Source organism: Emys orbicularis, chromosome 9 (assembly GCF_028017835.1).
Source record: "Emys orbicularis isolate rEmyOrb1 chromosome 9, rEmyOrb1.hap1, whole genome shotgun sequence".
Classification (NCBI taxonomy): Eukaryota; Metazoa; Chordata; order Testudines; family Emydidae; genus Emys; species Emys orbicularis.
Window position 1 is genome coordinate 57,357,515 of NC_088691.1, and position 23,004 is coordinate 57,380,518.

The 23,004-nt window shown below is 47.2% G+C and overlaps 1 protein-coding gene across 1 annotated transcript in view; it reads left to right on the forward strand.

The window, feature by feature from the left end:
- Positions 1–1,282: 1,282 nt before the first annotated feature.
- The window catches only part of EFHD1 (EF-hand domain family member D1), a 45,812-nt gene continuing 24,090 nt past the window's right edge, over positions 1,283–23,004 (forward strand). Inside the window, exon 1 of the mRNA XM_065410823.1 lies at positions 1,283–1,590. Coding sequence (XP_065266895.1) covers positions 1,283–1,590 — 308 coding nt within the window. The remainder of the gene's footprint in view (positions 1,591–23,004) is intronic.

Genomic DNA, 23,004 nt, shown 5'->3' on the forward strand with positions numbered 1-23,004 from the left:
ACAGGAGGGCTGGGGCAGGATAGGGTGTGGGGGGACTGGGTGTGGGGGGAGTGGGGCAGGAAGGCTGGGCAGGGTGTGGGGCAGTCTGGGTGCAGGGAAGAGTGGGGTGGGAGAGCTGGGCAGACTGGGTGTATGTGTGGGAAGTGGGGCAGTAGAGTTGGGAAGGGCAAGGTGTGGGGTAGGCTAGTTTTGGGGAGAGTGGGGCAGGCTGGGCAGGGGGTGGGGGCTGAGTAGGTATGTTCAGGGGGAGTGGGACAGGGCAGGGTGTGGGAGGAATGAGGTAGGTGGGCTGGGTGTGCAGGGGTGGGGAGCTGGGAAGGAGGGGGGAGTGAGGGGGCTGGGCATGTGGATGAGTGGGGCAGGGCTGGGCTGGGTGTGGGGGCAGTGGAGAGGGTATTGCGGGGAGTGAGGTGGACTGGGTGTGGAAGGGTCAGGGGGCTGGGCTGGGCTGGGCAGGGTGTGTGGGGGAGTGGGGCTGGGCTGGGTGTGGCAGGGCCGGCTCCAGGCACCAGCTGAGCGAGCAGGTGCTTGGGGCGGCATATCGGGCTCTTCCGCGGCAATTAGGCGGAGGGTCCCTGTCCCTCTTGGAGGGAAGGACCTGCCGCCGAATTGTCGCTGAAGAAGAAAGCAGCGCGGTGGAGCTGCCGGCGATCAAGGCTTTTTTTTTTTTTTTTTTTTTTTCCGACCGCTTGGGGCAGCAAAAACCCTGGAGCCGGCCCTGGGGAGTGGGGCAGAGGATAGGGTTTTGGGGGGAGTGAGGTGGACTGGGTGTGGAAGGGGCAGGGGACTGGGCTAGGAGTGGGGTGAGATGGGTTGGGCAGGGTGTGTGGGGGAGTGGGGCTGGGCTGGGTGTGGGGGGAGTGAGGTGGACTGGGTGTGGAAGGGGCAGGGCTAGGAGTGGGATGAGGTGGGCTGGGCAGGGTGTGTGGGGGAGTGGGGCTGGGCTGGGTGTGGGGGGAGTGAGGTGGACTGAGTGTGGAAGGGGCAGGGGGCTGGGCTAGGAGTGGGGTGAGGTGGGCCGGGCAGGGTGTGTGAGGTAGTGGAGTTGGGTGTGGAAGGGGCTGGGCTAAGAGGAGCGCGTCCAGAGAACCTGACTTTTGGGGCTGTTTCTGGCGCCGCCCGTGCCAGGCAGGCGAGGGAACTTCCCGGCGCGACCTTAACTCTCCACCCCGCCCTGCTCCTGGAGTCTGGGAATAAAGTTCAGGGGCGGCCGCCAGGCGCGGGCTGTGAACTCGCCGTGCGAGCGGAGGGTGGCTCCCGCCTGTCCCCCGCGCGCCTGGCCATGGCCACTGACGAACTGGCCCAGAAGCTGCAGCGCCGGCTACTGCTAGAAGAGAGCGGCCCGGAGCCCGCGCCCGGCGGAGAGGAGGCAGCGGCGGGCTGGGCGTCTGGCCCGGCCGGGCAGGAGGAGGAGGGCAGGAGCTCCATGCTCGCCAGCGCCGACTCGGAGCTGGGCGCCAAGCTGAGCCGCAGGCAGGATATCAACGAGGGCATGGCCCAGCCCCGCCAGGCTAAGGTCTTCAATCCCTACACCGAATTCAAAGAGTTCAGCCGGCGGCAGATCAAGGACATGGAGCAGATGTTCCGACTGTAAGCAGATCCCCGCGCCTGCACCCTACCCCACCCCGCCGCAGAGCGCCTGCCCCTGGCTAACCGCCGGCCGGGCGAGTGCTCAGGGGGCTAGCTAGCTCCGTGCCCAGGAGGACTTGGGCTGTCTTTGGTTGGCGCCGGTGAGCGGGCTGACTGGCTGGCTGAGTTTTGGGGAGCGGTTCTCCAGCCGCAGTGTGGGTGGTGAGAGACACAGGGGAGAGGGTGACTTCGGGAATTCTGTGCAAACAGGCCCTACTGAGTCCTGCTCTAGCTCTGACAGAGCTGAGAGCGAAACCAGCATTTAAAATGTGGGTTCTTGCATTGTAGCCCTTACCACACTTTACGGGTGCGAATGAATGAGGTTAGGTTGGTCTGACTCCGGGAATTGATAGGCTTAATTGGGCTGCTGCTGACTGTTTGAGACTCCGACTGCAGAACCTAATGTATTTGCATCGGAGACCAAAACTTTTCTCCTCTCTCCCCACCCCTCCATACCACTGGTTGCTTCTTCCTCTCTGAATCGTATCTGATTTTGCAAGTGTTTGCTCCTTTATCATTCCAGAAAAGTCACATTGTAGCAGAAACACTTGACCCTTCACTATTTTCCCTGCCTCTAGCATCAAACCGCAGTTATATTTAGCATGTTCCTCTAAAAATGACTGTTTGCCATTTGTTTTAGTAACTCAAATACTCTTTGAAAACAGGCTTTTCATGTTTGTTAACATGCTGTTTTGCAGATTCTTGAAAAAATATTCCATGGCATTCCTCCAAAACTTGGCTCTGTAAAAATATAAACCTCATTCCTGTAGAATGCTTTATCTTATTTCAAAACTGGGTGGTGAGCATGAATCTTGAGTTGCCTGGAAGAAAAAATAAAAGTTTACTATTGAAATAAAGGGCTTCCTTAATACTTTCCTTTTTAACTCACCTTTAAAGCAGGCTCAGTGGAGTATTCTGCACACAAAACTAATCTCTTTTTAGTGTCTGATGTCACAATTGCCAGTTTTGCTGTAGTGTCTTCAACTGAATCACTGATATAGTGCAGTTCTTGGAAGCTGTGCTGGCTTTTTCTATTCTAAAAGCTTTCAAAACACTGCGAAAAACTGTTAAATACACTTTGTAAACTGTTGTGTGCACATAATGGGGAAGTTGAGCCTCAAACAGCACTAACTCTGCTCCTTCTCTGAGTGGATGTTAACACAGCCTGTCCTCCCCATCCACTTTTCCCTCTCCTAACTTTAATCTTTGTGTTGATCTCATCCACAATTCCAGCTGTTTATCTACTACCTGGTGACTCCCTCCTTACCCCTCTCCACTCACCTGCCATAGCTCCTCTTTTTCTTTTTGTGGAAGACTGCACCAACTTTTTTCAACAAGATCCTTCCACCATCCCCATGCAGATCCTTCCCTTATTTCCATTGATGCCTATTTGTTGTCTACCTCTGGCTCTTACCCAAAGTAACAGGTACAGGTTGATCTCTACACTGCCCACGTTACAGCACGGCTGTGGCAGCACTGTGACATGGGCAATGTAGACACGCTTTATTGCTGGGGGAGAGCTTTCCCGGCGGTTTTAAAAAAATAAATAAATAAAACCACCCCGAACGAGTGGCGGTAGCTTCTGTACTGGCACTTTTCAGTGCTAAAACTTTTGTCGCTCGGGGGTGTTTTTTCACACCCCTGAACGACTAAAGTTTTAGTGCTGAAAGTGGCTGAGACAGCCTTTGACTACAAATCTTCCTTGCCTTCATTCTCAACTCCTCCCTCTTTCTTGTATGCATCTTCCTCTCAAAATACAATGTTGCCCATCCTCAGAAGCCCCACTTGCTACTCCTCTGAACTCAGAATGCCTACACTTGTTGTCTTGAGTGCCCTGCTTGGATTTTCAGTTGGATTTTCTGTTTTGTTTTAAATATCTTTGCATTCAGCTCTGCCGTCATGCCTATAAGAAATCATCCAATTAGTGATGGACCTTTGTCTATAGACAAATAATTATCAGTTGTGACATTACAAAGCGGTGTTGTAGCTGAGTAGGAGCTAGTTAGGGTGTCTCTAGGAAATTTAAAATGTGTGTATTAGTGTTCGCTCTTGCTTATGCTCCTAGAAGATGGATTAGTGGGGGTAGGGGGGCTTTCAAACCATGCTGCTGTTGATGCAACTTTCTTTGCAGCTAATCTTTAATTTGAGTAAAACGGTTATTTTTGTCACCATTGTTTTGGAACAAGACCCTTTGCCAGTTGAATGAGACACTTCGCTAATTAAACCAATTAATCTGGGAGAGGAGGAAGAAGAGAGTAAATCCAGGTGGAAATGAATGATAATGAGTCTCTTCCAGCTCAAATAACACAGAAAAACAAAACAATTAAAATATAAAACATGAGGGATTCAGCAAGAGGACTGCATTCAGTTCTGGAAATCAGAACAGAGCTCTTGCCTATAAAACTTATCTGGCTGCAAAGTTCAGCAGCCGCTGATAGCTCTGTTTAATATGACAACCCTGGAAGAGGACTAACTCCTGTCCATTGTTTAATTGCATTGCATAGTGGCCCTCTTCCCCTTTTTTTTTTTTTTTTTTTTTTTAACATATGAAGGTGATGGTATAGAAGAGTTTTCAACCTAATACACAGGAGAGTTGTGTGTTGTGTGCACTCATTCATTGTGCTTATTCTCGTATTATGCAGGAGAAGTGCATGACCTCTTCAACTTTGATTAGGTTAAGACCAACTTTTGATTTTGTACAGCAATTGGAAATGAAAGGCTAACTAATGACTCCTCTTGAGTAATGATGCCCCTTGGTGACAAAAGTTTCTGAGCTTTGAGTGGTGGCAATAAATCAAGTCTCAGCTGGCACCCACTAGGCAATTCTTGCACATTCTCTAAAACAGGATTTACCTAAGTAGACCATTTTCCTGAAGGACTGGCTCAGGTGGGGGATATGGATGGGCTGGCCTCTCAGTTTCTCTGAGTCTTTGCTTGTGTGTGTGTGTGTGTGTGTGTGTGTATGTATATATATATATATATATATATATAAAAAGCTGTTGTTGTTGCAAACAATTTTCAAAACATGACCCCAATTGCAGTTGTCAAAGGATAAATACTGGGAAGGGGGAAGAGTTACTTAAGTTAGGCACCACTGTTGACACAAGAACAAATGGATATCAGCTGGCCATCAGCAAGTTTAGGCCTGTAATTAGATGAAGGTTTCTAACCCTCAGAGGAGTGAAGTTCTGGAACAGCCTTCCAAGGGGAGTACTAGGGCTGAAAAACTTAACTGGCTTCAAGGCCGAGCTTGATACATTTATGGAGAGCATGGTATGATGAGACTGCCTGTGATGGCATGTAGTTGATCTGCGACTGCTAGTAGCAAATATCTCCAGTGGCCGGTGATGGAACGCTAGGTGGGAAAGGCTCTGAGTTACTACAGAGAATTCTTTCCCTGATGTATGGCTGATGAGTCTTGTCCACCTGCTCAGTGTCTAACTGATTGCTGTATTTGGAGTCAGGAAGGAATTTTCCCTGAGTCAGATTGGCAGAGACCTGGGTTGTTTTGGTTTGGTTTTTGTCCCTTTCTCTGCAGCATAGGGCACAGGTCGCTTGCAGGTTTAAACTGGTGTAAATGGTGGATTCACTGTAACTTGAAATCTTTAAATCATGATTTGAGGACTTCAGTAACTCAGCCAGAGGTTATGGGATCCATTACTGGTGAGGTTCTGTGAGCTGCAATGTTTCAGGAGATCAGACTAGATGATTATGATGGTTCTTTCTGGCCTTAAAGTCTGAGTCTATTGAGTAAGTCCAGTGTGGAAGGATTCTCTGCAGAGAAAGCTGACGTATCTGGCAAGAAAGCAGATCTCATGTGCCTGCAAGACAGACACACAGAGACAACAGCACTAAACATCCCTGGCATGCATAAGGCAATGAACATCAAAAGCAACACCTGTAGTAGCACACTACTTGTATGTGACAAAAGATAGATGAAAAATACTGCTGTGAAACACCAATCTACAATGGAACTCTTGTGGTTGAGCTTGACCAAATAGCAGTAGTTTGTTTGCAAACCACTTTAGTGAACAATTTGCATGGCCAACTGACGTTCTCCTGTCAGAAAAATCGTGCCTTGTCATAGGCGACTTCCCTAGTCACACCACCATCTGAGGATACTACTACAATGGGGAAGAAGTTGTGAAATGGGAGGCAACAAACTAGACCTTCCTGTACAATTTCAAGGATAAATGTACCTTTCAAAGCTCATGTAGGGATTGCACCCCTTGTGACGGGTTGGATCACAGAACCCCCCTTGGGAGCTGCCAACTGATGTGCCAAGACTACTTCTGCTCCTGCTTTCTCTGGCAGCTCGGGACCCCAGCACCCTGTCTTGCTGAGCCAGACATGCCCATCTGCTCGAACACAGACCCAGAGTCTGAAACTTGCCCCAAAGCTGCAGACTTAACTGAAAGAAGCTAACAGAAGTTTTCATGCCTTTAACACTCAGATGCCCAACTCCCAATGGGGTCTAAACCCAAATAAATCTGTTTTACCTTGTATAAAGCGTATACAGGGTAAACTCATAACTTGTTCACCCTCTATAACACTGATAGAGAGATGCACAGCTGTTTGTCTCCCCCCCCCCCCACGTATTAATATATACTCTGGGTTAATTAATAAGTAAAAAGTGATTTTATTAAATACAAAAAGTAGGATTTAAGTGGTTCCAAGTAGTAACAGACAGAACAAAGTGAATTACCAAGCAAAATAAAACAAAACATTCAAGTCTATGTCTAATACAGTAAGAAACTGAATGCAGATAAGATCTCACCCTCAGAGCTGTTTCAATACATTTCTTTCACAGACTGGATGCCTTCCTAGTCTGGGCACAATCCTTTCCCCTGGTACAGCCCTTGTTCCAGCTCAGGTGGTAGCTAGGGGATTCCTCATGATGGCTCTCTTTTCTCTGTTCCACCCATTTATATATCTTTTGCATAAGGCGGGAATCTTTTGTCCCTCTGGGTTCTCACCCCCCCTCCCCCTTCTTAATGGAAAAGCACTAGGTTAAAGATGGATTTCAGTTTATGTGACATGATCTCATGTCACTGTAAGACTTCATTACCTCTTGCTAGCACACAAGTATACAGGAAGACTTACAGGTAAAACAGAGCCATCTGCAATCAATTGTCCTGGTTAATGGGAGTCATCAAGATTCCAAACCACCATTAATGGCCCACACTTTGCATAATTACAATAAGCCCTCAGTTATATTTCATATTTCTAGTTTCAGATACAAGAGTGGTACATTTATACAAATAGGATGATCACACTCAGTAGATTATAAGCTTTGTAATGATACCTTACAAGAGACCTTTTGTATAAAGCATGTTCCCGTTACATTAGCATATTTTCATAAAATCATATAGAGTGCAACGTCACACCCCTCATTCCATCATAGCCTTTGTCACCTCTGAAAATATATGGAGCTTCAGAAGGGAGGTGTTTCCAAGATGACAGCACAGACTAGTGCAAGTGACAATAGAGGCTGCAGTACAATCCAGGAAAATAAGGTACCTGATGAGATTGAACTTCCGAAAGGCTGACCTGGGAAGGCTTTTCCTCTGAATTGAATGGATCTGTCTGTAATAGTACTCCAACCCACAAGCACTCTGGCCCACACTTGTCTCCCTGGTGTGGAAGATTGCCCAAAAGCCCATCCCCAGGAGATGTCAGACACTAGATGTGCCTGGACTTTCAGAACAAACCAGCCAACAATATAAGAGAGATTCAGAACTGTTTGACTTGGATCCCTTCCGTGAAGAAACCATTGGGCTCAGGGAAATGCTTATGAGAGAGTTCAGAAAGGAGTGGCACAGCCTCTGGGGGACCTGATTGAAACAACACGCCTGTGCCATAATAGCAAAAAGCATGGGTCACCATTTGCAATATTAACCCTGATAGACATCAACCAAAGCCTATCGTCACAGTCTCTCCTAACCAAGTCGCACACCAACTCATCCTAAATGGTAAACCAGCCCACAAAGCAAAGTGCAAAACGAAACAGGCTAAGCAGGAACTCTGCTGTTTCTTGAGAGATTGCAGAGTCCACAATGAGCGGGTCAACACTACGGAGCTGGCAGTAACCATGAAAATCCCGAAGTGTGGAAAGGGTGCGGGACTCAATGGAGTATCTATTTGAACACTACTTCACTTTGGGATGAGAGCAAAGAAGTGGCCACTTGACTTCTTGAATTCTTGCATGGTGTCAAGGCTGATTCCATACTCTGGCACTTTGAGTGCAGAAGGTGGGGGCCCACAAGGATTCTAAAAATTAATACTGGCCACTCCAGCCTTGTATTAAACTCCCAAGGTTACAGCTTCTCTCTGACCTTGGATTGGTAGATGCTGCCACCACCCAAGTGCAAAAACCCCTTTGAGAACCCAGGAAGGTGCACTTGGGAATTCCTTCCTGTGGGGTACCCTCAAGCACTTTCACACCCCCTCCGGGGAAGAGCTGAAAAAGAAAAACAAAGGAAATCAGCTGTTGCCACCAGCTAATTAAACAACATGCACAAACCTCTTGGGACACACACATCCAATCCTGTTCTTAAAAAAAGTAAATTTTATTAAAACAAAAAGAAAATATATCTGGAAACTCAGGCTATTGCTAGATTTTAAAAAGAGCAAATACAAGGATTAAGCATCAAGAATAGTTTCTTGAGGTCCAGCTTCAAGGTTACAAGCAAAACAAAAGCATTTGGGGTTAGCACAGAGGAGTCCACAAGCCATAAAGAAATAAACCTAATGGTGCCTTCCTAGACATTCCCTGATCTACTTACATATCTGGGCTTTCAAATGAGTAGTTGCTAGCTATGATCTGATGATTTTTCATACCTGGCCCAAAGCTTCTTACAGCATCGTTGCTCTGTCCCCTGTCTCCAGAGAACAACAGATAAACAGACAAAAGTGAAGCCTTGTTTCAATTTTAAAAAGTTCTAGCCTTCCCTTTGGCTCTTTTGGAGAGGTGCCTACTCGCTTCCTTTTACCTATGCAGGGAACTTTTTAACCCTTTACAGGTAAAGCAAGTAGAGAACAACTACTACGAGGGATTTTATAGCTAACGGGCTGGCTGGGTGTCCATGAAAGGGAGCTCTCCCCCATTCATTTATCACACATGGAGACAATGCAGATACCCAGGCTGTAGAGACAAGCTAAAATGGTTTCACATAAACCACATATAGAACTGAACTCTGCAAAGACTTACTGACCAATATCCTTACTCTGCTCAACCTACAAGCATATAACTGGATGAAAATGTGTATAATTGAGTAATAGTGGAAGGGCAGCTGACTGATGACCAAGTCGGTTTCCACACAAGACATTCATTCTATGGTCAAGTTGTAAACCTAACTCAATACATTGAAGATGGCTTCAAAACCTGCAAAATGACGGGCTATTTGTTGATCTGTCAGCTGCTTATGACACTATGAACTGAAACTGGCAATTTTGAGAAATGGCAAGATAGTCCAGGTCATGTACTCTCTGCTCAAAAATTGATGTTACTTCATCAAGTCAGATGGTCAGTGAAGCAGATGGCATACTCAGGGCAATGGATTGCCCTAAGGTTCAGTACTATCACCCTTGCTGTTTATTGTCTACACAAATAAAAAATCAGAATTCCCTGTATGTGAAAATTAACTTATACAGATGATCTTTACGTTGCCATCCAGTCAAAAGATTTGAGAACTTTTGAGTGCATTCTAACTGGCCTCCTGAGTGTACTTGGAGAATACTGTCGCATGTTGTTCCTGACTGACAACCCAAGTAAGACATCAGTGTATACCTTCCACCTAAAACACAGACAGGCCAAGCAAAAAGTCCAGTCACTGTGGGATGGTACAGTCCTTGAGTACTATGAACATCCAGTGTACTTTGGGGTTGCATTAGATTGAATGCTGACATTCAGAGAGCACATGAAGTTGAAAAAGAAAGTGAACTCTAGGAAACTGGTCAACGCAAACTGGGGAGCTGAACCCAAAACACTCAGAGCATCTAGTCTCTTCCTGTGTTGTTCAACTGCAGAATACAGCGTCCCACTATGGTCATGCTCAAGCCATTCACACAGAGTTGATACTGAACTTTTTATCAATACTGTAGGTTTTTCACAGGGACTTTGAAATGGACTCCCACACTGTCACTATAGTGCCTTGCAGCAGTTGCATCACTATTAGTGAGGTGGAATGTCTTTAGTAAAAAGGAGAGACAAAAACAGGTATGTGATCCAAGAAACGCACTGCATGGACACATTCAACCACTCAAGAGGCTGAAGTCCAGAAAGAGCTTTGCCCCTGAAAATCCCTTCCACAAAATACCACGATGGAAGGCTACAGAGTAACAAAATGATGCAAAATGCTGATGGTCTTGGAGAACCTGGTTCTTTCAAAACAACTCCCTCCAGGCACTGACCTTGAATGAAAACACTGGTGTACTCTAAATCGGGGCAGGAGCTGGGCTGGTAAAGACTGGTGACAATATGACCGAGTGGAAGCTGAGGAATGACCCCAAATGTAATTGTGTAGAGCCTAATCAAACACTTGGACACTGCTTGATCTGATGCCTTCTGTCAACATCCTGTTCTCCCAAGGAACTATTCACAATAAGTGATTACACCAGATTGTGGCTGCAGTTTTGGAGCAATAAGCTATGATGATGGCCTATCGGACTGCTTATCAAAGCATGAAAGAGAGAATGAAATCCACTATAAAGGATCTAAATATTCTTCAAGTACTCGTTTTGGGTAGGCCTTCAACACAGGTTGAAGAGGTGGCACAGTTTGCCTCCATCTTCCTGGAGAAGGCTCATCTTTTGAAAATTTGGAAAGGTTTTTCGGAGACCAATAAGACCAGCATTGGGGATGATGATCTAGACAATGAAATTGCCAGACAAGCTCACAGGACTGAGCCTTGTCTGTACTACAAATGCATTGCTGGTATAATTATATTGGCATAGCCCCCTAGTGTAGATGTGGCGTATGCTAGCAGAAGAAGTTTTTCTGTTGGCTTAGTAACACCATCTCCTCAAACTGCATTAGCTATAGCAACAGAAGCACTTAGGTTAGCATAGTTGTCTACACTGGGGGTTGTGCCAGTGCAGTTGTGTCAAGTGTGGTGGAGGTTTTCCACACTCCTGCCTGACATAGGTATGCCAGCAAAATGTTGTAGGGTAGACCTGACCTGAGAATGTAAGGAGTAAGGTGCCGAATTGAGGCACCCTGGAATATGCTCCTACTCACCATAAGCGAGGGGTAGATCTTCATTATGGAAGTGAGATAGTACTGAAGGGAACTTCACATCTAGCTAATATGGTGAGTCAGTTTCATTTAGTTTGTTTGCTCTTGGATACCTGCTGAGAGAACTACTTGAGGCGCCTCCAGGAACTAATGACAAACTAGATTAGAATTCTGCAAACCAGAGAAACTGGGAAGATGGCCAAAAAGCAACCCAACAGTATCATGAAGAGCGCTAGCAGCAGCAAGAGCCAAGTGAAGGAAGATTAGAATCTGAATTACAGACTTTAGGCATGTTGGAGTCTGTGCAAACAGGAATCTATCTTGTAAACAATTGCAAGTGCATAAATAAAAATGGGGCATGTAACTTCCAGAAGGAGATTTGGCTAGAAAGAATATTTGGACAGATGGCCTCAGGGCAGTGACTGAAAGGACAGACTCTCAGAGGAGAGGGTATAATGGGTAGTGTTGAAGTGATAGTTGGAGCCAAATTAGACCCCCAACACACAAGCAATATGCTTTGACTAAAATGGGAATTGTGTATTCAAGTACATAGTCTGGCATTAAGAGTTCTCACTAGTTGGTGAGTAGTGCTGTACTTCTAAGGTGTCACTTAAAGTAGCCAGTGTCTTGGTATGTGGGTCTGTACAAGGACTACTGATTGATGTTTTGGGCTAGTACTGTCCCAGGCTGCCTACTGACTGCTCTGATCATTCTGCTGCTGCTTGCTTCCTGCTGGTTGGTTGGTTGGTTTTGTTGTTCTCCTACAGAGCTGTCCTTCTAAGGAGGACCTGTGAAACAATTTCTCAATCCACTCCCTTCCCCCTCACCAAAATGTTCAGCAGGATCATACGTGCATGCAAAGGGACAGCCCTGGGATTTTGGGAAGAATCTGTACTATGAAAATCTAAGGTATCCCTTACTTTATTTAAAAACAGGGCATCAGAGATGGCTCACTCAGTCTCCTGCTGCAAAAGTGAAGCATGACTTTATGTTGAGCTCCATGTATTGCCAAACACTTAGGCATTTCAGTGGCCATTTCCCCAAATGAGCTCACAGATCTGGGATCCACTAGCTCTCAGCCATTAGAATTTTGTGTGCATTCTGGTGAATTTTAACACTTGCAATGATCTATTAGTCTTTATAATCTATGCAACACCTCCATGAAGTAGGCAGAGCAGTGGTACTGAAGGCAGAAACTATGTATTTGGGTTGTTGTTACTACTTCAAGCCAGGCGGTGTGGCAGAACCCCAGCACCCCTAGGTCCAGCACCTCTGAGGCAAAGTAAAGGAGGGAGAGGAACACAAGGGCTAAGTGACTTGACTAGGGCATTTATGGACATGGTATTAGACCTAGGATTAGAACTCCATTCTTGTGCTTAATTCGCTATCTTGGGTTGTCTCTTGTGCTGTTGAGCTACCCTTCATAATGACTGGAGATCACAATAATTCCTCATCAGAGGAGTTTGCTTCAAGGAAGGCAGCCAGGAGGGAACCTGTGATGGCCCTAGTATCATCAGTAACGCTCAGGCCTGGTCTACACTACGGGGTTAGGTTGAATTTAGCCGCGTTAGGTCGATTTAAAAATGAATGCGTCCACACAACCAACCCCGTTCTGTCGACCTAAAGGGCTCTTAAAATAGACTTCTGTACTTCTCCCCAGCGAGGGGAGTAGTGCTAAAATCGACTTTGCTGGGTCCAATTTGGGGTAGTGTGGACGCAAATAGACGGTATTGGCCTCCGGGAGCTATCCCAGAGTGCTCCATTGTGACCGCTCTGGACTGCACTAGCCAGGTACACAGGAAAAGCTCCGGGAACTTTTGAATTTCATTTCCTGTTTGGTCAGCATGGCGAGCGAACTCAGCAGCACAGGTGACCATGCAGTCCCCCCAGAATCGTAGAGCGTAGAATGTTTCTACGCTTCCCCTATCATCTCAGTCCTTGAGGTTATCGCAGATTAGAAGGCAAAAAAGAAAACCAACGCACTCACGATGACATGTTTTCCGAGCTCATGCAGTCCTACCGCACTGATAGGGCACAGCTTAATGCATGGAGGCATTCAGTGGCAGAGGCCAGGAAAGAATTAAGTGAGCACGAAGAGCGGAGGCAGGACGCGATGCAGAGGCTAATGGGAGAGCAAATGGACATGATGAAGCGTCTGTTGGAGCTGCAGGAAAGCCAACAAGAGCACAGATCCCTGCTACATCCACTGTATAACTGCCTACCCTCCTCCCCATGTTCCTAGCCTCCTCACCCAGATGCCCAAGAACGTGGGGGGGAGGCTCCGGGCACCCAGTCACTCAACTCCAGAGGATGGCCCAAGCAACAGAAGGCTGTCATTCAAACAGTTTGATTTTTAGTGTGGCTACAATAAGCAATGTGGCCTTGTCCTTCCCTCCTCCCCCACCCCACCCGGGCTACCTTGTCCGATATCTCATTTTAATTTTTTTTAAATTAATAAAGAAAGAATGCATGGTTTCAAAACAATAGTTACTTTATTTCGAAGGGGGGAGGGTGGTTGGCTTACAGGGAATTAAAATCAACAAAGGGGGCAGGTTTGTATCATGGAGAAACACACACAACTGTCACACCGAAGCCTGGCCAGTCATGAAACTGGTTTTCAAAGCCTCTCTGATGCGCAGCGTGCCTTGCTGTGCTCTTCTAATCGCCCTGGTGTCTGGCTGCTCAAAATTGGATGCCAGGCAATTTGCCTCAACCTCCCACCCTGCCATAAATGTCTCCCCCCTACTCTCACAGATATTATGGAGCATACAGCAAGAAGCAATAACAATGGGAATGTTGGTGGCGCTGAGGTCTGACCAACGGGGCCAGCGAGCTTTTTTAAACGTCCAAAGGCACATTCTACCACCATTCTGCACTTGTTCAGCCTATAGTTGAACTGCTCCTTACTACTGTCCAGGCTTCATGAACGGATCCCCCGGGCAGCGGAAGCGGTGGACGAGGATGGTTAGCAGTGCTACTGCACCGTCTGCTGCCAGCAGCACCCAGGAGGACCAGAACGGATCCCCTGAGCTCATCGCTGGGGAGCAGGCGAGCAGAGTTGAAGCGGTGGAGCCATACACCATGCCCTGGAGGTTGCTAGGAGCCGGGCAGGGAAGATGTTCCCAGAATCCCCGGCCAAGCTACATGTCCGATGAGGACGGTTAGCAGTCCTACTGCACCGTCTGCTGCGAAGGCAAGGAGCTGCTGCTGTGTTTTAGTTTAATCCACTTTCAAAATGAAAAACAGAAGTAAATGGGTGACTTTTCCCTGGTATAGGAACTAGGAAAGATGTCTTGGAGAAACTTCCATGTGGCCCTGTGCATTGGGAGTGCTGTGAGGTCCTGGAGCCATACTTGAGCACTGGTTAGCCTTTTGATAGGAAAGATCATCTTCCTCCACTTGCTTGTTATCAACTTGCAAAAGGTTTTGTGGAATTCAGTCTCAGAAATGTTGTATCATCAGTACCCACTTTCCATTACCAGGTGTGCAATCGGCAATCTTGCTTTCATGAGCCACATGGGGACTTGAAACATATTTTTCCCACAGTTTCCCTAGTACTTATTCTTGCAACTACAGCTGGTCTTCTGGTTCTCTTCTTGGCTGCAAGATAGTCAATTGCTCTGTGGCTTCCCTTGGTTTTCAGATAAGCTTTGTATACTTTCACACACCATGTAGTGAAATTCCTCTTACTGCTGTTCTAATCTGCCCTTGAAGAAAGAGGAAACAAAAAAGTAATAAGGAGAGTTCCCCTTCCAAAATGAAGATTTAATCTAAATTTAAACTGCCATGGGCAACACTTAAAAACAACCAGTATAAACAGAAACCCTTTTTTACTGGAGTAGCTGTATTAGGCAGGGCCCATGGTGTCTGGGGTCCAGCAATATTCAGGACACGGGGGCCCAGCTCCACCAATGTTTCAGGCCAGGTCTCTCCCCTAGCCCTGCCTGCTGCCCCCGCGCATCCCTGCCTGTGCCCTGCCATGCTGGGTAAGGGGCAGCCCCATCCCCCACCCCCAGTGAGGCTACAGTGAGGGGCAGCAGCAGGGGAGGAGGTACACATGTGATGGCAGCTGTTCCCTCCCCCCCGCCACCCACCACAGAGGAGGTAAGGGGGCTTCCTGGACCTGAGAGGGGCCCTAGGAGCAAGTGCAGTGACAGTGGTGCAAGGTGAGTGTGCTGCCGGGGGGGAGAGGGGGCCTTTCCCCCAGAGCTCGCTGCTGCCGGTGCGGGGAGGGCTGCGGGGGGGGGGGGGGAGGAGTCCTCTCTGGCCCCAGCTGTGGGTAGCATTCCTGCACCCCAAACTCCTCATCCCTGGCTCTGCCCCACCCCAGAGCCCACAACCCCAGCCAGAGCCCTCACCCCCCTGCACCTCAACCCTCTGCCCCAGCCCTGAGCCCCTCCCACACCCCAAAACCCTCATTCCCAGCCAGAACCCTCATCCCCCTGCACCCTAACCCTCTGCCCTAGCCCCCTCCTGCACCGTGAACCCCTCATCCCTGGCCCCACCCTGCAGCCCTCACCCCTGCACCCCAACCCTTTAAGCCCCTCCCACACCCCAAACCCCTATTCCCAGCCCCACCCCAGAGCCCTCACATTTTTACGTTATCGTAAAAAAAATCTATATCCGCTTACAAGGCGGGACCTGGACCCCTTCTGGGCACCACCAAAAATTATACAAACCTGCTGTCCCTGCTATTAGGAGTATTGGTGGAATTTATAAAAGTTGTCTCTGAATCACCTGTGTTCACCATAGACTCCATCTGGTGCTCCTTCAGTTGGATTTTAGCCTGAATGAGATGAGGAAGATAGGGCACGATGTAATTGGGCCGCTAGCCTTTGTGATACTAAACTTTAAACTTCCTCTTCCATTAACACACAAAGCCTCTAGGTTGTATAATATTACTAACATGCAACCCTGGAGACCTGACTTCTTTTAGCTGTAATCAGAGGCACATCATAGGCAATGCAAGGATCTCCACATGGCTGTTACCCAGGTGCTCCAGCCTATTCAAGAGGGAGCAAGCCATGAGAGGGAAGTTCAGTCTCCAGGCCTATTCAGTAAGCTTTATTAAGCACTAGCCAAGTACACAAGCAGATACTGTCTGTCCCAAAGAGCTTACAATCCATGATTTTTAAAAAACAAATTACATAGGAAGTGGGAGACGATCAGGTGTGTACGACTTTTTCGTGTACGACTTTTTCATGTACTTTTCCAGGTCATTACAAAACTACAAAACTGAGCCCTGGTCTACACTATGAGTTTAGGTCAAATTTAGCAGCATTGCATCAATTTAACCCTGCACCCATCCACACAACAAAGCCGTTCTTTTCGACTTAAGGGGCTCTTAATCGAGTTCTGTACTCCTCCCCCGACGAGGGGATTAGTGCTGAAATCAACCTTGCCTGGTCGAATTTGGGGTAGTGTGGTCACAATTCGACGGTATTGGCCTCTGGGAGCTATCCCAGATGCTCCATTGTGACCGCTCTGGATAGTGCTCTCAACTCAGATGCACTGGCCAGGTAGACAGGAAAAGGCCTGCGTACTTTTGAATCTCATTTCCCGTTTGGCCAGCGTGACAATCTGCAGGTGAGTGCAGATCTCATCAGCAAAGGTGACCATGATGGAGTCCCAGAATCGCAAAAGAGCTCCAGCATGGACCGAACGGGAGGTACGGGATCTGCTCGCCATATGGGGAGATGAATCAGTGCTAGCTGAACTCCGTAGCAGTAAACGAAATGGCAAAGTATTAGAAAAGGTCTCCAAGGCCATGAAGGACAGAGGCCATAACAGGGACGCACAGCAGTGCCGCGTGAAACTTAAGGAGCTGAGGCAAGCCTACCAAAAAAACAGAGAGGCAAACAGCCGTTCCGGGTCAGAGCCCCAGACATGCCGCTTCTATGATGAGCTGCATGCCATTCTAGGAGGTGCAGCCACCACTACCCCAACCCTGTGCTTTGACTCCATCAGTGGAGTAGCACGCAACAGGGATGCGGGTTTTGGGGACGAGGAAGATGATAGCTCACAGCAAGCAAGCGGAGAAACCGTTTTCCCCGACAGCCAGGAACTGTTTCTCACCCTGGACCTGGAGTCAGTACCCCGTGGACCTGCCAGGCAGAGAAGAGACCTCTGGTGAGTGTACCATTGTAAATATTATACATGGTTTAAAAGCAAGCGTGTTTAATTATTAATTTGCTCTGGCATTCGCAGCCAGTACAGCTACTAGAAAAGTCTGTTAACGTGTCTGGGGATGGAGCGGAAATCCTCCAGGGACATCTCATAGACCTAGAATATCAGGGTTGGAAGGGACCTCAGGAAGTCATCTAGTCCAACCCCCTGCTCAAAGCAGGACCAATTCCCACACAGATTTTTACTCCAGTTCCCTAAATGGGCCCCCTCAAGGATTGAGCTCACAACCCTGGGTTGTCTATCTCCATAAAGCTCTCCTGGATGTACTCCCAAAGCCTTTGCAACAATGACTTTATTGCCTCTGCAAGCGGAGATCAAAGCGGGGAGGGGAGGGCGACTGGCTTACAGGGAAGTAGAGTGAACCAAGGGTGGTGGGGTTCATCAAGGAGAAACAGAACTTTCACACCGTAGCCTGGCCAGTCATGAAACTGGTTTTCAAAGCTTCTCTGATGCGCACCGCGCCCTCCTGTACTCCGCTAACTGCCCTGGTGTCTGGCTGCGTGTAATCAGCGGCCAGGCGATTTGCCTCAACCTCCCACCCCGCCATAAACGTCTCCCCCTTACTCTCACAGATATTGTGGAGCGCACAGCAAGCAGTAATAACAATGGGAATATTGGTTTCGCTGAGGTCTATCCGAGTCAGTAAACTGCGCCAGCACATTCTACCACCATTCTGCACTTGCACAGCCTATAGTTGAACAGCTCCTGACTACTGTCCAGGCTGCCTGTGTACGGCTTCATGAGCCATGGCATTAAGGGGTAGGCTGGGTCCCCAAGGATAACTATAGGCATTTCAACATCCCCAACGGTTATTTTCTGGTCTGGGAAGAAAGTCCCTTGCTGCAGCTTTTGAAACAGACCAGAGTTCCTGAAGATGCGAGCATCACGTACCTTTCCCGGCCATCACACGTTGATGTTAGTGAAACGTCCCTTGTGATCCACCAGTGCTTGCAGCACCATTGAAAAATACCCCTTTTGGTTTATGTTCTTGCTGCCTTGGTGCTCCGGTGCCAAGATAGGGATATGGGTTCCGTCTATCGCCCCACCACAGTTAAGGAATCCCATTGCAGCAAAGCCATCAACTATGACCTGCACATTTCCCAGAGTCACTAACCGTGATAGCAGCAGCTCTTTGATTGCGTTGGCTACTTGATCACAGCAGCCCCCACAGTAGAGTTGCCCACTCCAAATTGATGCCCAACTGACCGGTAGCTGTCTGGCGTTGCAAGCTTCCACAGGGCTATCGCCACTCGCTTGTGAACTGTGAGGGCTGCTCTCATCTTGGTATTCTTGCCCTTCAGGGCAGGGGGAAACAAGTCACAAAGTTCCATGAAAGCGCCCTTATGCATGTGAAAGTTTTGCAGCCACTGGGAATCGTCCCAGACATGCAACACTAGGCGGTCCCACCAGTCTGTGCTTGTTTCCCGGGCCCAAAATTGGCGTTCCACAACATGAACCTGCCCCATTAACACCGTGATGTCCACATTGATACGTGCTGAAAGCTTAGCATGTAATGAATTAGATGTAATGGGTTTCATAATCTATTACAGATACCCTGAGCTATATAATCCCTCTCCTTCCTGAAACTCTCCATGGAGCTATATCCAGTGGCTAAAGTAGCTTGAAAAAGGAGGAGGTGCTTTGCCTCTTCTGCTAAAAGAACTGCATTCCCCTACCTAGATGTTCCCACAAAATATGGGTTCCCAAACCGTGGCCAATACGCTACCAGTGACCTGTGGATAGCTGGCTGGTCACATGTTTCTGGGCTGCCTCCTTGCTTTGAGCTTCTAAAAGTACATAGAAGGAAGTTCTTTAGCTTTCTAGTATTTGTGTTACAGTAGGTACTATAGGTCTTAACCAAGATCATGACCCCCATTGTGCTGGGTGCTTTATCAAACATGTTGCGAAGTCTGTCCTTGCCATGAAAAATGTAAAGGCCAAGTAGTAAAGATGAGGGGAAGACTCGGAGGTCACATGACTTACCTAAGGTCACACTACAGGTTAGAGGCATAGCTGGGTCTGGAACCCAGGTTTCCTGCATCCCACTCAGTGCCCTGTCCACTGGGCCGCTGATGTCCCTACCTTGTCTGTTTTTGGGGAATAGCCATCATTAGCAATCTGTCAACTCTCTGTGTAGCTGTACAGTAGTTGATGCCTAAGTGTGGACAGGAGCAAGACAGGCTCAACTGGTGCAGACTTTGGCTTGCTCTTGTGTATGTTTAGGGTCAGCCCTAGTGCAGCTGCACAGGTAATTGGCCACTGATTGCTGAGTGTAGACAAGACCTATGTATCCTGCATAAGCAACTGCTGTAGTCGCAACAGGAATGTTTGATTATATGGATTGGCTGCCCGCCCGCTCCCATTGCGAATTATAAATGGCAAGGGAACTGGTCTTCAGGAGACTCTCAAAGATGCAAATGGGAGTTGGGCACCAAACTGCCCTTTAAGATGTGATCCACTCTATGGAAAATCTGACTATCTTGATCTCCTAGAGATGAAGGAGGGTAGCCCATACAACTGAACAACTTTAAAGTCAATGTTGTTCATGTTTTAACTGCCCTGCCATCCATATGAACTGGAGAATCCAAGACAGGGATAATGAGCTGCTGTAACTCTCTGACAACCTGAAATATACATGGGTACTTCCTATGTAAGGATAAGCAAAGGAACAGTGTTTAAAAAAAAGTTAAAACTTGGAGAGCTGAAATACAGGCTGTTTAAAACAATGAGCCATTAAATAGAGATCCAGTGTAAGTGTGAAATGTAGAATTTGTATTTGAATGCTAATTATCTGTTCATTTTAGGTGGAAAACATTTCATGCATCATGAAGACAGTCCCAGCTGAATGTTAATTTTGCTTTGCCAAAACCCTAGTAGAAGTTAGGCTGCATGGTCTCCCGTCTCAAATGTGACTTGCAAAGTAGGGAAAATGGGTTTGCTTTTTTGCTATATAAAGAAGGCCAGGAGGTTCTCCCCTGCTTTTATTTTAATTCTAATATAGGAACATGGGATTGACATACTAGATCAGACCTATAGTCAGTCTAGTCCATATTGAGTCATGGTAAGGCCACCTGCAGTATTAACATAATGGTGTTTGCTCTAGTTATGATTTCCCCAGATTTTAGTTGTAGCAAACACTATTAATGTCAACAATGAGTATCTTAATTCTGGGATTTCCTAACTTCTTAATGCTTCACTCTGCAACTTTATTTGTGTGGAATTCACCCATGACTGTGGCTTCTGTTGCTGCCCCTGGCAGGTGAAACTCATTAAACAAAAGGTAGTTAAAAGCAAATTCTCCTAAACTTCAAGGCCCTGCTCCTGTGACTTGAGTACTGTGTGGCTCAAGTGCAGGTTCACTGTGGGACAGACAGGAGCTCTGAGTTAAACCCAGGCAGTGGAAGACCCTGGAAGTGAAGGGAAGAGGGTGTATACTACTGATACTTGAAACCTCAGTGGTTCAGGAGCCAAATTAGTGAGCAACATTACCCAAAAGAGCCACACTAGTGTGAATTCATTGTTCTATTTAGTATTGTACTGTGTATTCATATTTAAACAGTTTATATATTATTCTCACAGCAAAATGACTGCCCAAGTATTATTTTATCATCTACAGTTGGTTAATTATATAGTAAAAGCATCCTGATTGGCTAATAATGAAATTACAGTGTTTTAATGTCATGGGCTGCAAAGAGCCACAGGAGACGCATTAAAGAGCCACTTGCGGATCAAGAGCCTCAGTCTGAGTATCACTGGTCTACACTGACCTGAACTTAGGTGCAAAATGATTCTGGTTTTTGGGGGGTTCTAGTCTAGAGAGAACTGTCTTTAATGCTTGCCCAGTTGTGACTCGGTTTTGTTCAGACTCTCATGTTCCTTGGGAGGAAACTCACAGTTGCAAGTTATATAATCCCAAACACCCATTCCCCTCCCTTTCCCCTGGGGTGTCAATGCTTGAATCCCCCCCCCCCCCATAATTTCCTGCTGCTGAGGGTGACAGTGGTGGGAACCCTACGTCATCCAAAACTGTTCATAGCCATTTTAGCAGTAGGAGCTACAGGGCATGTTTACAGTAAACTTACCCCTTACCAACCAGTGCTAGTGTAGACAAGGCCTCTGGTGACTGCAAGAACTAGTGTATGCTCTCCTGGCAGAGGGACCAGGAAGTCTGCAGCTCAGACTAATTATAATCTGTAACCTAATTAGCTTTTTATTTTAACAATATGAGAATACTATTTTAACCATTATAATCGATTCCTCCTGGACTCTTACAAACTCTCTGGAGAGTCTAAGCCTTACAGCTCACCTTGGCACAATCTTCTAGCCTGGGCAAATGGCAGCCCAGCGCTACAGGGTAGAGACATGAATCTGAGAACTGAACTTCATTCTCTGTCATCCATGCCATGTCTCCTCCAGGGGAATTTGGGGGGAGAATGCCCATTGTTTCATCTGAACCCTAATAGAAGTGGAAAATGTCAATAAGGCTCCAGCATTCTTACCACATGTCAATTAAACCTGCTCCTTGAGTGCTAAACTGATAAGGAATTAGTTTTAAACTCTCTTTGCATGTTGTAAATAGAAACACTCAGCCCTGCAGTGGGAAGTACCTTATGGCTCCGTAGCATATCTCTTGCCCTCCCAATACTAAATAAGAAACTTGCTCAGTGTAGGAGACTTCTCTCATCTCTTCTCACCCCTCAACTCTTCCTCCTTCCCCTTCCCTTTGCCACCATCAAATTGCCCACATGGGAGTAGCACTCATATCCTGCTAATCTGTTGCTCTTTCTGATAGGCCTCTACTGGTTGCTTTGCCTGAACTACAGTCTCCCTGCTGGGACTAGCAGAGGAAGTGGCAAGAGTAGTGTAGCCATACAGGTGCATCTACATTGGCAAAAATCAGATACATAACTTGTCATTGCTCCTGCCCCACTGCTTATCTACAGTATGGAACTCCAGCACTGCTGCCGTTGTCACAAACCTCCCATGTCTGTAACAGTCAGCACAAGGGCTTGTGGAAATGCATGTGGGATGGCACTTGCTCTGAGCAAGGCTATCTACTGTGCATTCCACCGCTGTGACTCTGTTCGGGTACAGTACAAATGCAGACTATGCAGGATTTGCTTATCAGCTGCCTGCAGGTCTGAGTGCTCCCAGCGGGACCTGCAAGATTAACAAATGGCCCAACCTATAATGAAAAATACAACTCTGTATACAAGTGAGTTTTGAAATATTTTTCCCTCCATGGCACCACTCCTCCTCTTAAAAATACCTGGGTGTTTGGGCACTGCCTCACCACCATCTCCCACAAACATGAGGTCTGAAAGAACAGGCACTCTAGCTGATATAGCTTCTTCCCTCCCCACCATATGCCCAAGTAAATACACTTGCCTCTAAGGTACTCCAGCACCCACTTGTTCTCCTGCACCTCCACTTTGCTGCTCCTCAATATGGCACTCAATTGACTAGCTTCCTCCAATGCTCTGTAGATGGTGGACGGCTGCTCCACCACTCAATTTGCAGTAAAATTGGCATGAGAGATTTTTAGGGATCTGGAAGGAGCTTAGATGAAGTCCCTATAAGGGAGATTCCACAAGGGTGGGTGGCATACAAAATGGCGCTGCAGCAGGGCCAAGGAGCATGCAGGGCTCTAACTATCAGTTTCAAAGGGCTGATTTCATCAGGCTGAATAGAGATGCACCTGTGGCTGCGTGGGTTGTATTTCCTGTTAACACTTTGAGTACTTGTGCCCACAAGGCTAGTTGCAGCACCAGAGGCCTCAGTGGAACACGAGGGATGCATGCATCTCTGTAAAATCATACAAACGTATCTCTCTTAAATAGCATGGCCATGTGGCTCTGAAGTACTGGAGTAACCTTACCAAGATTATATTATATCTTAAGCCTGTTTGGGTGGGTGGTATGTTTGTAGTCCAGGATTCACAGGATGCAATTTTC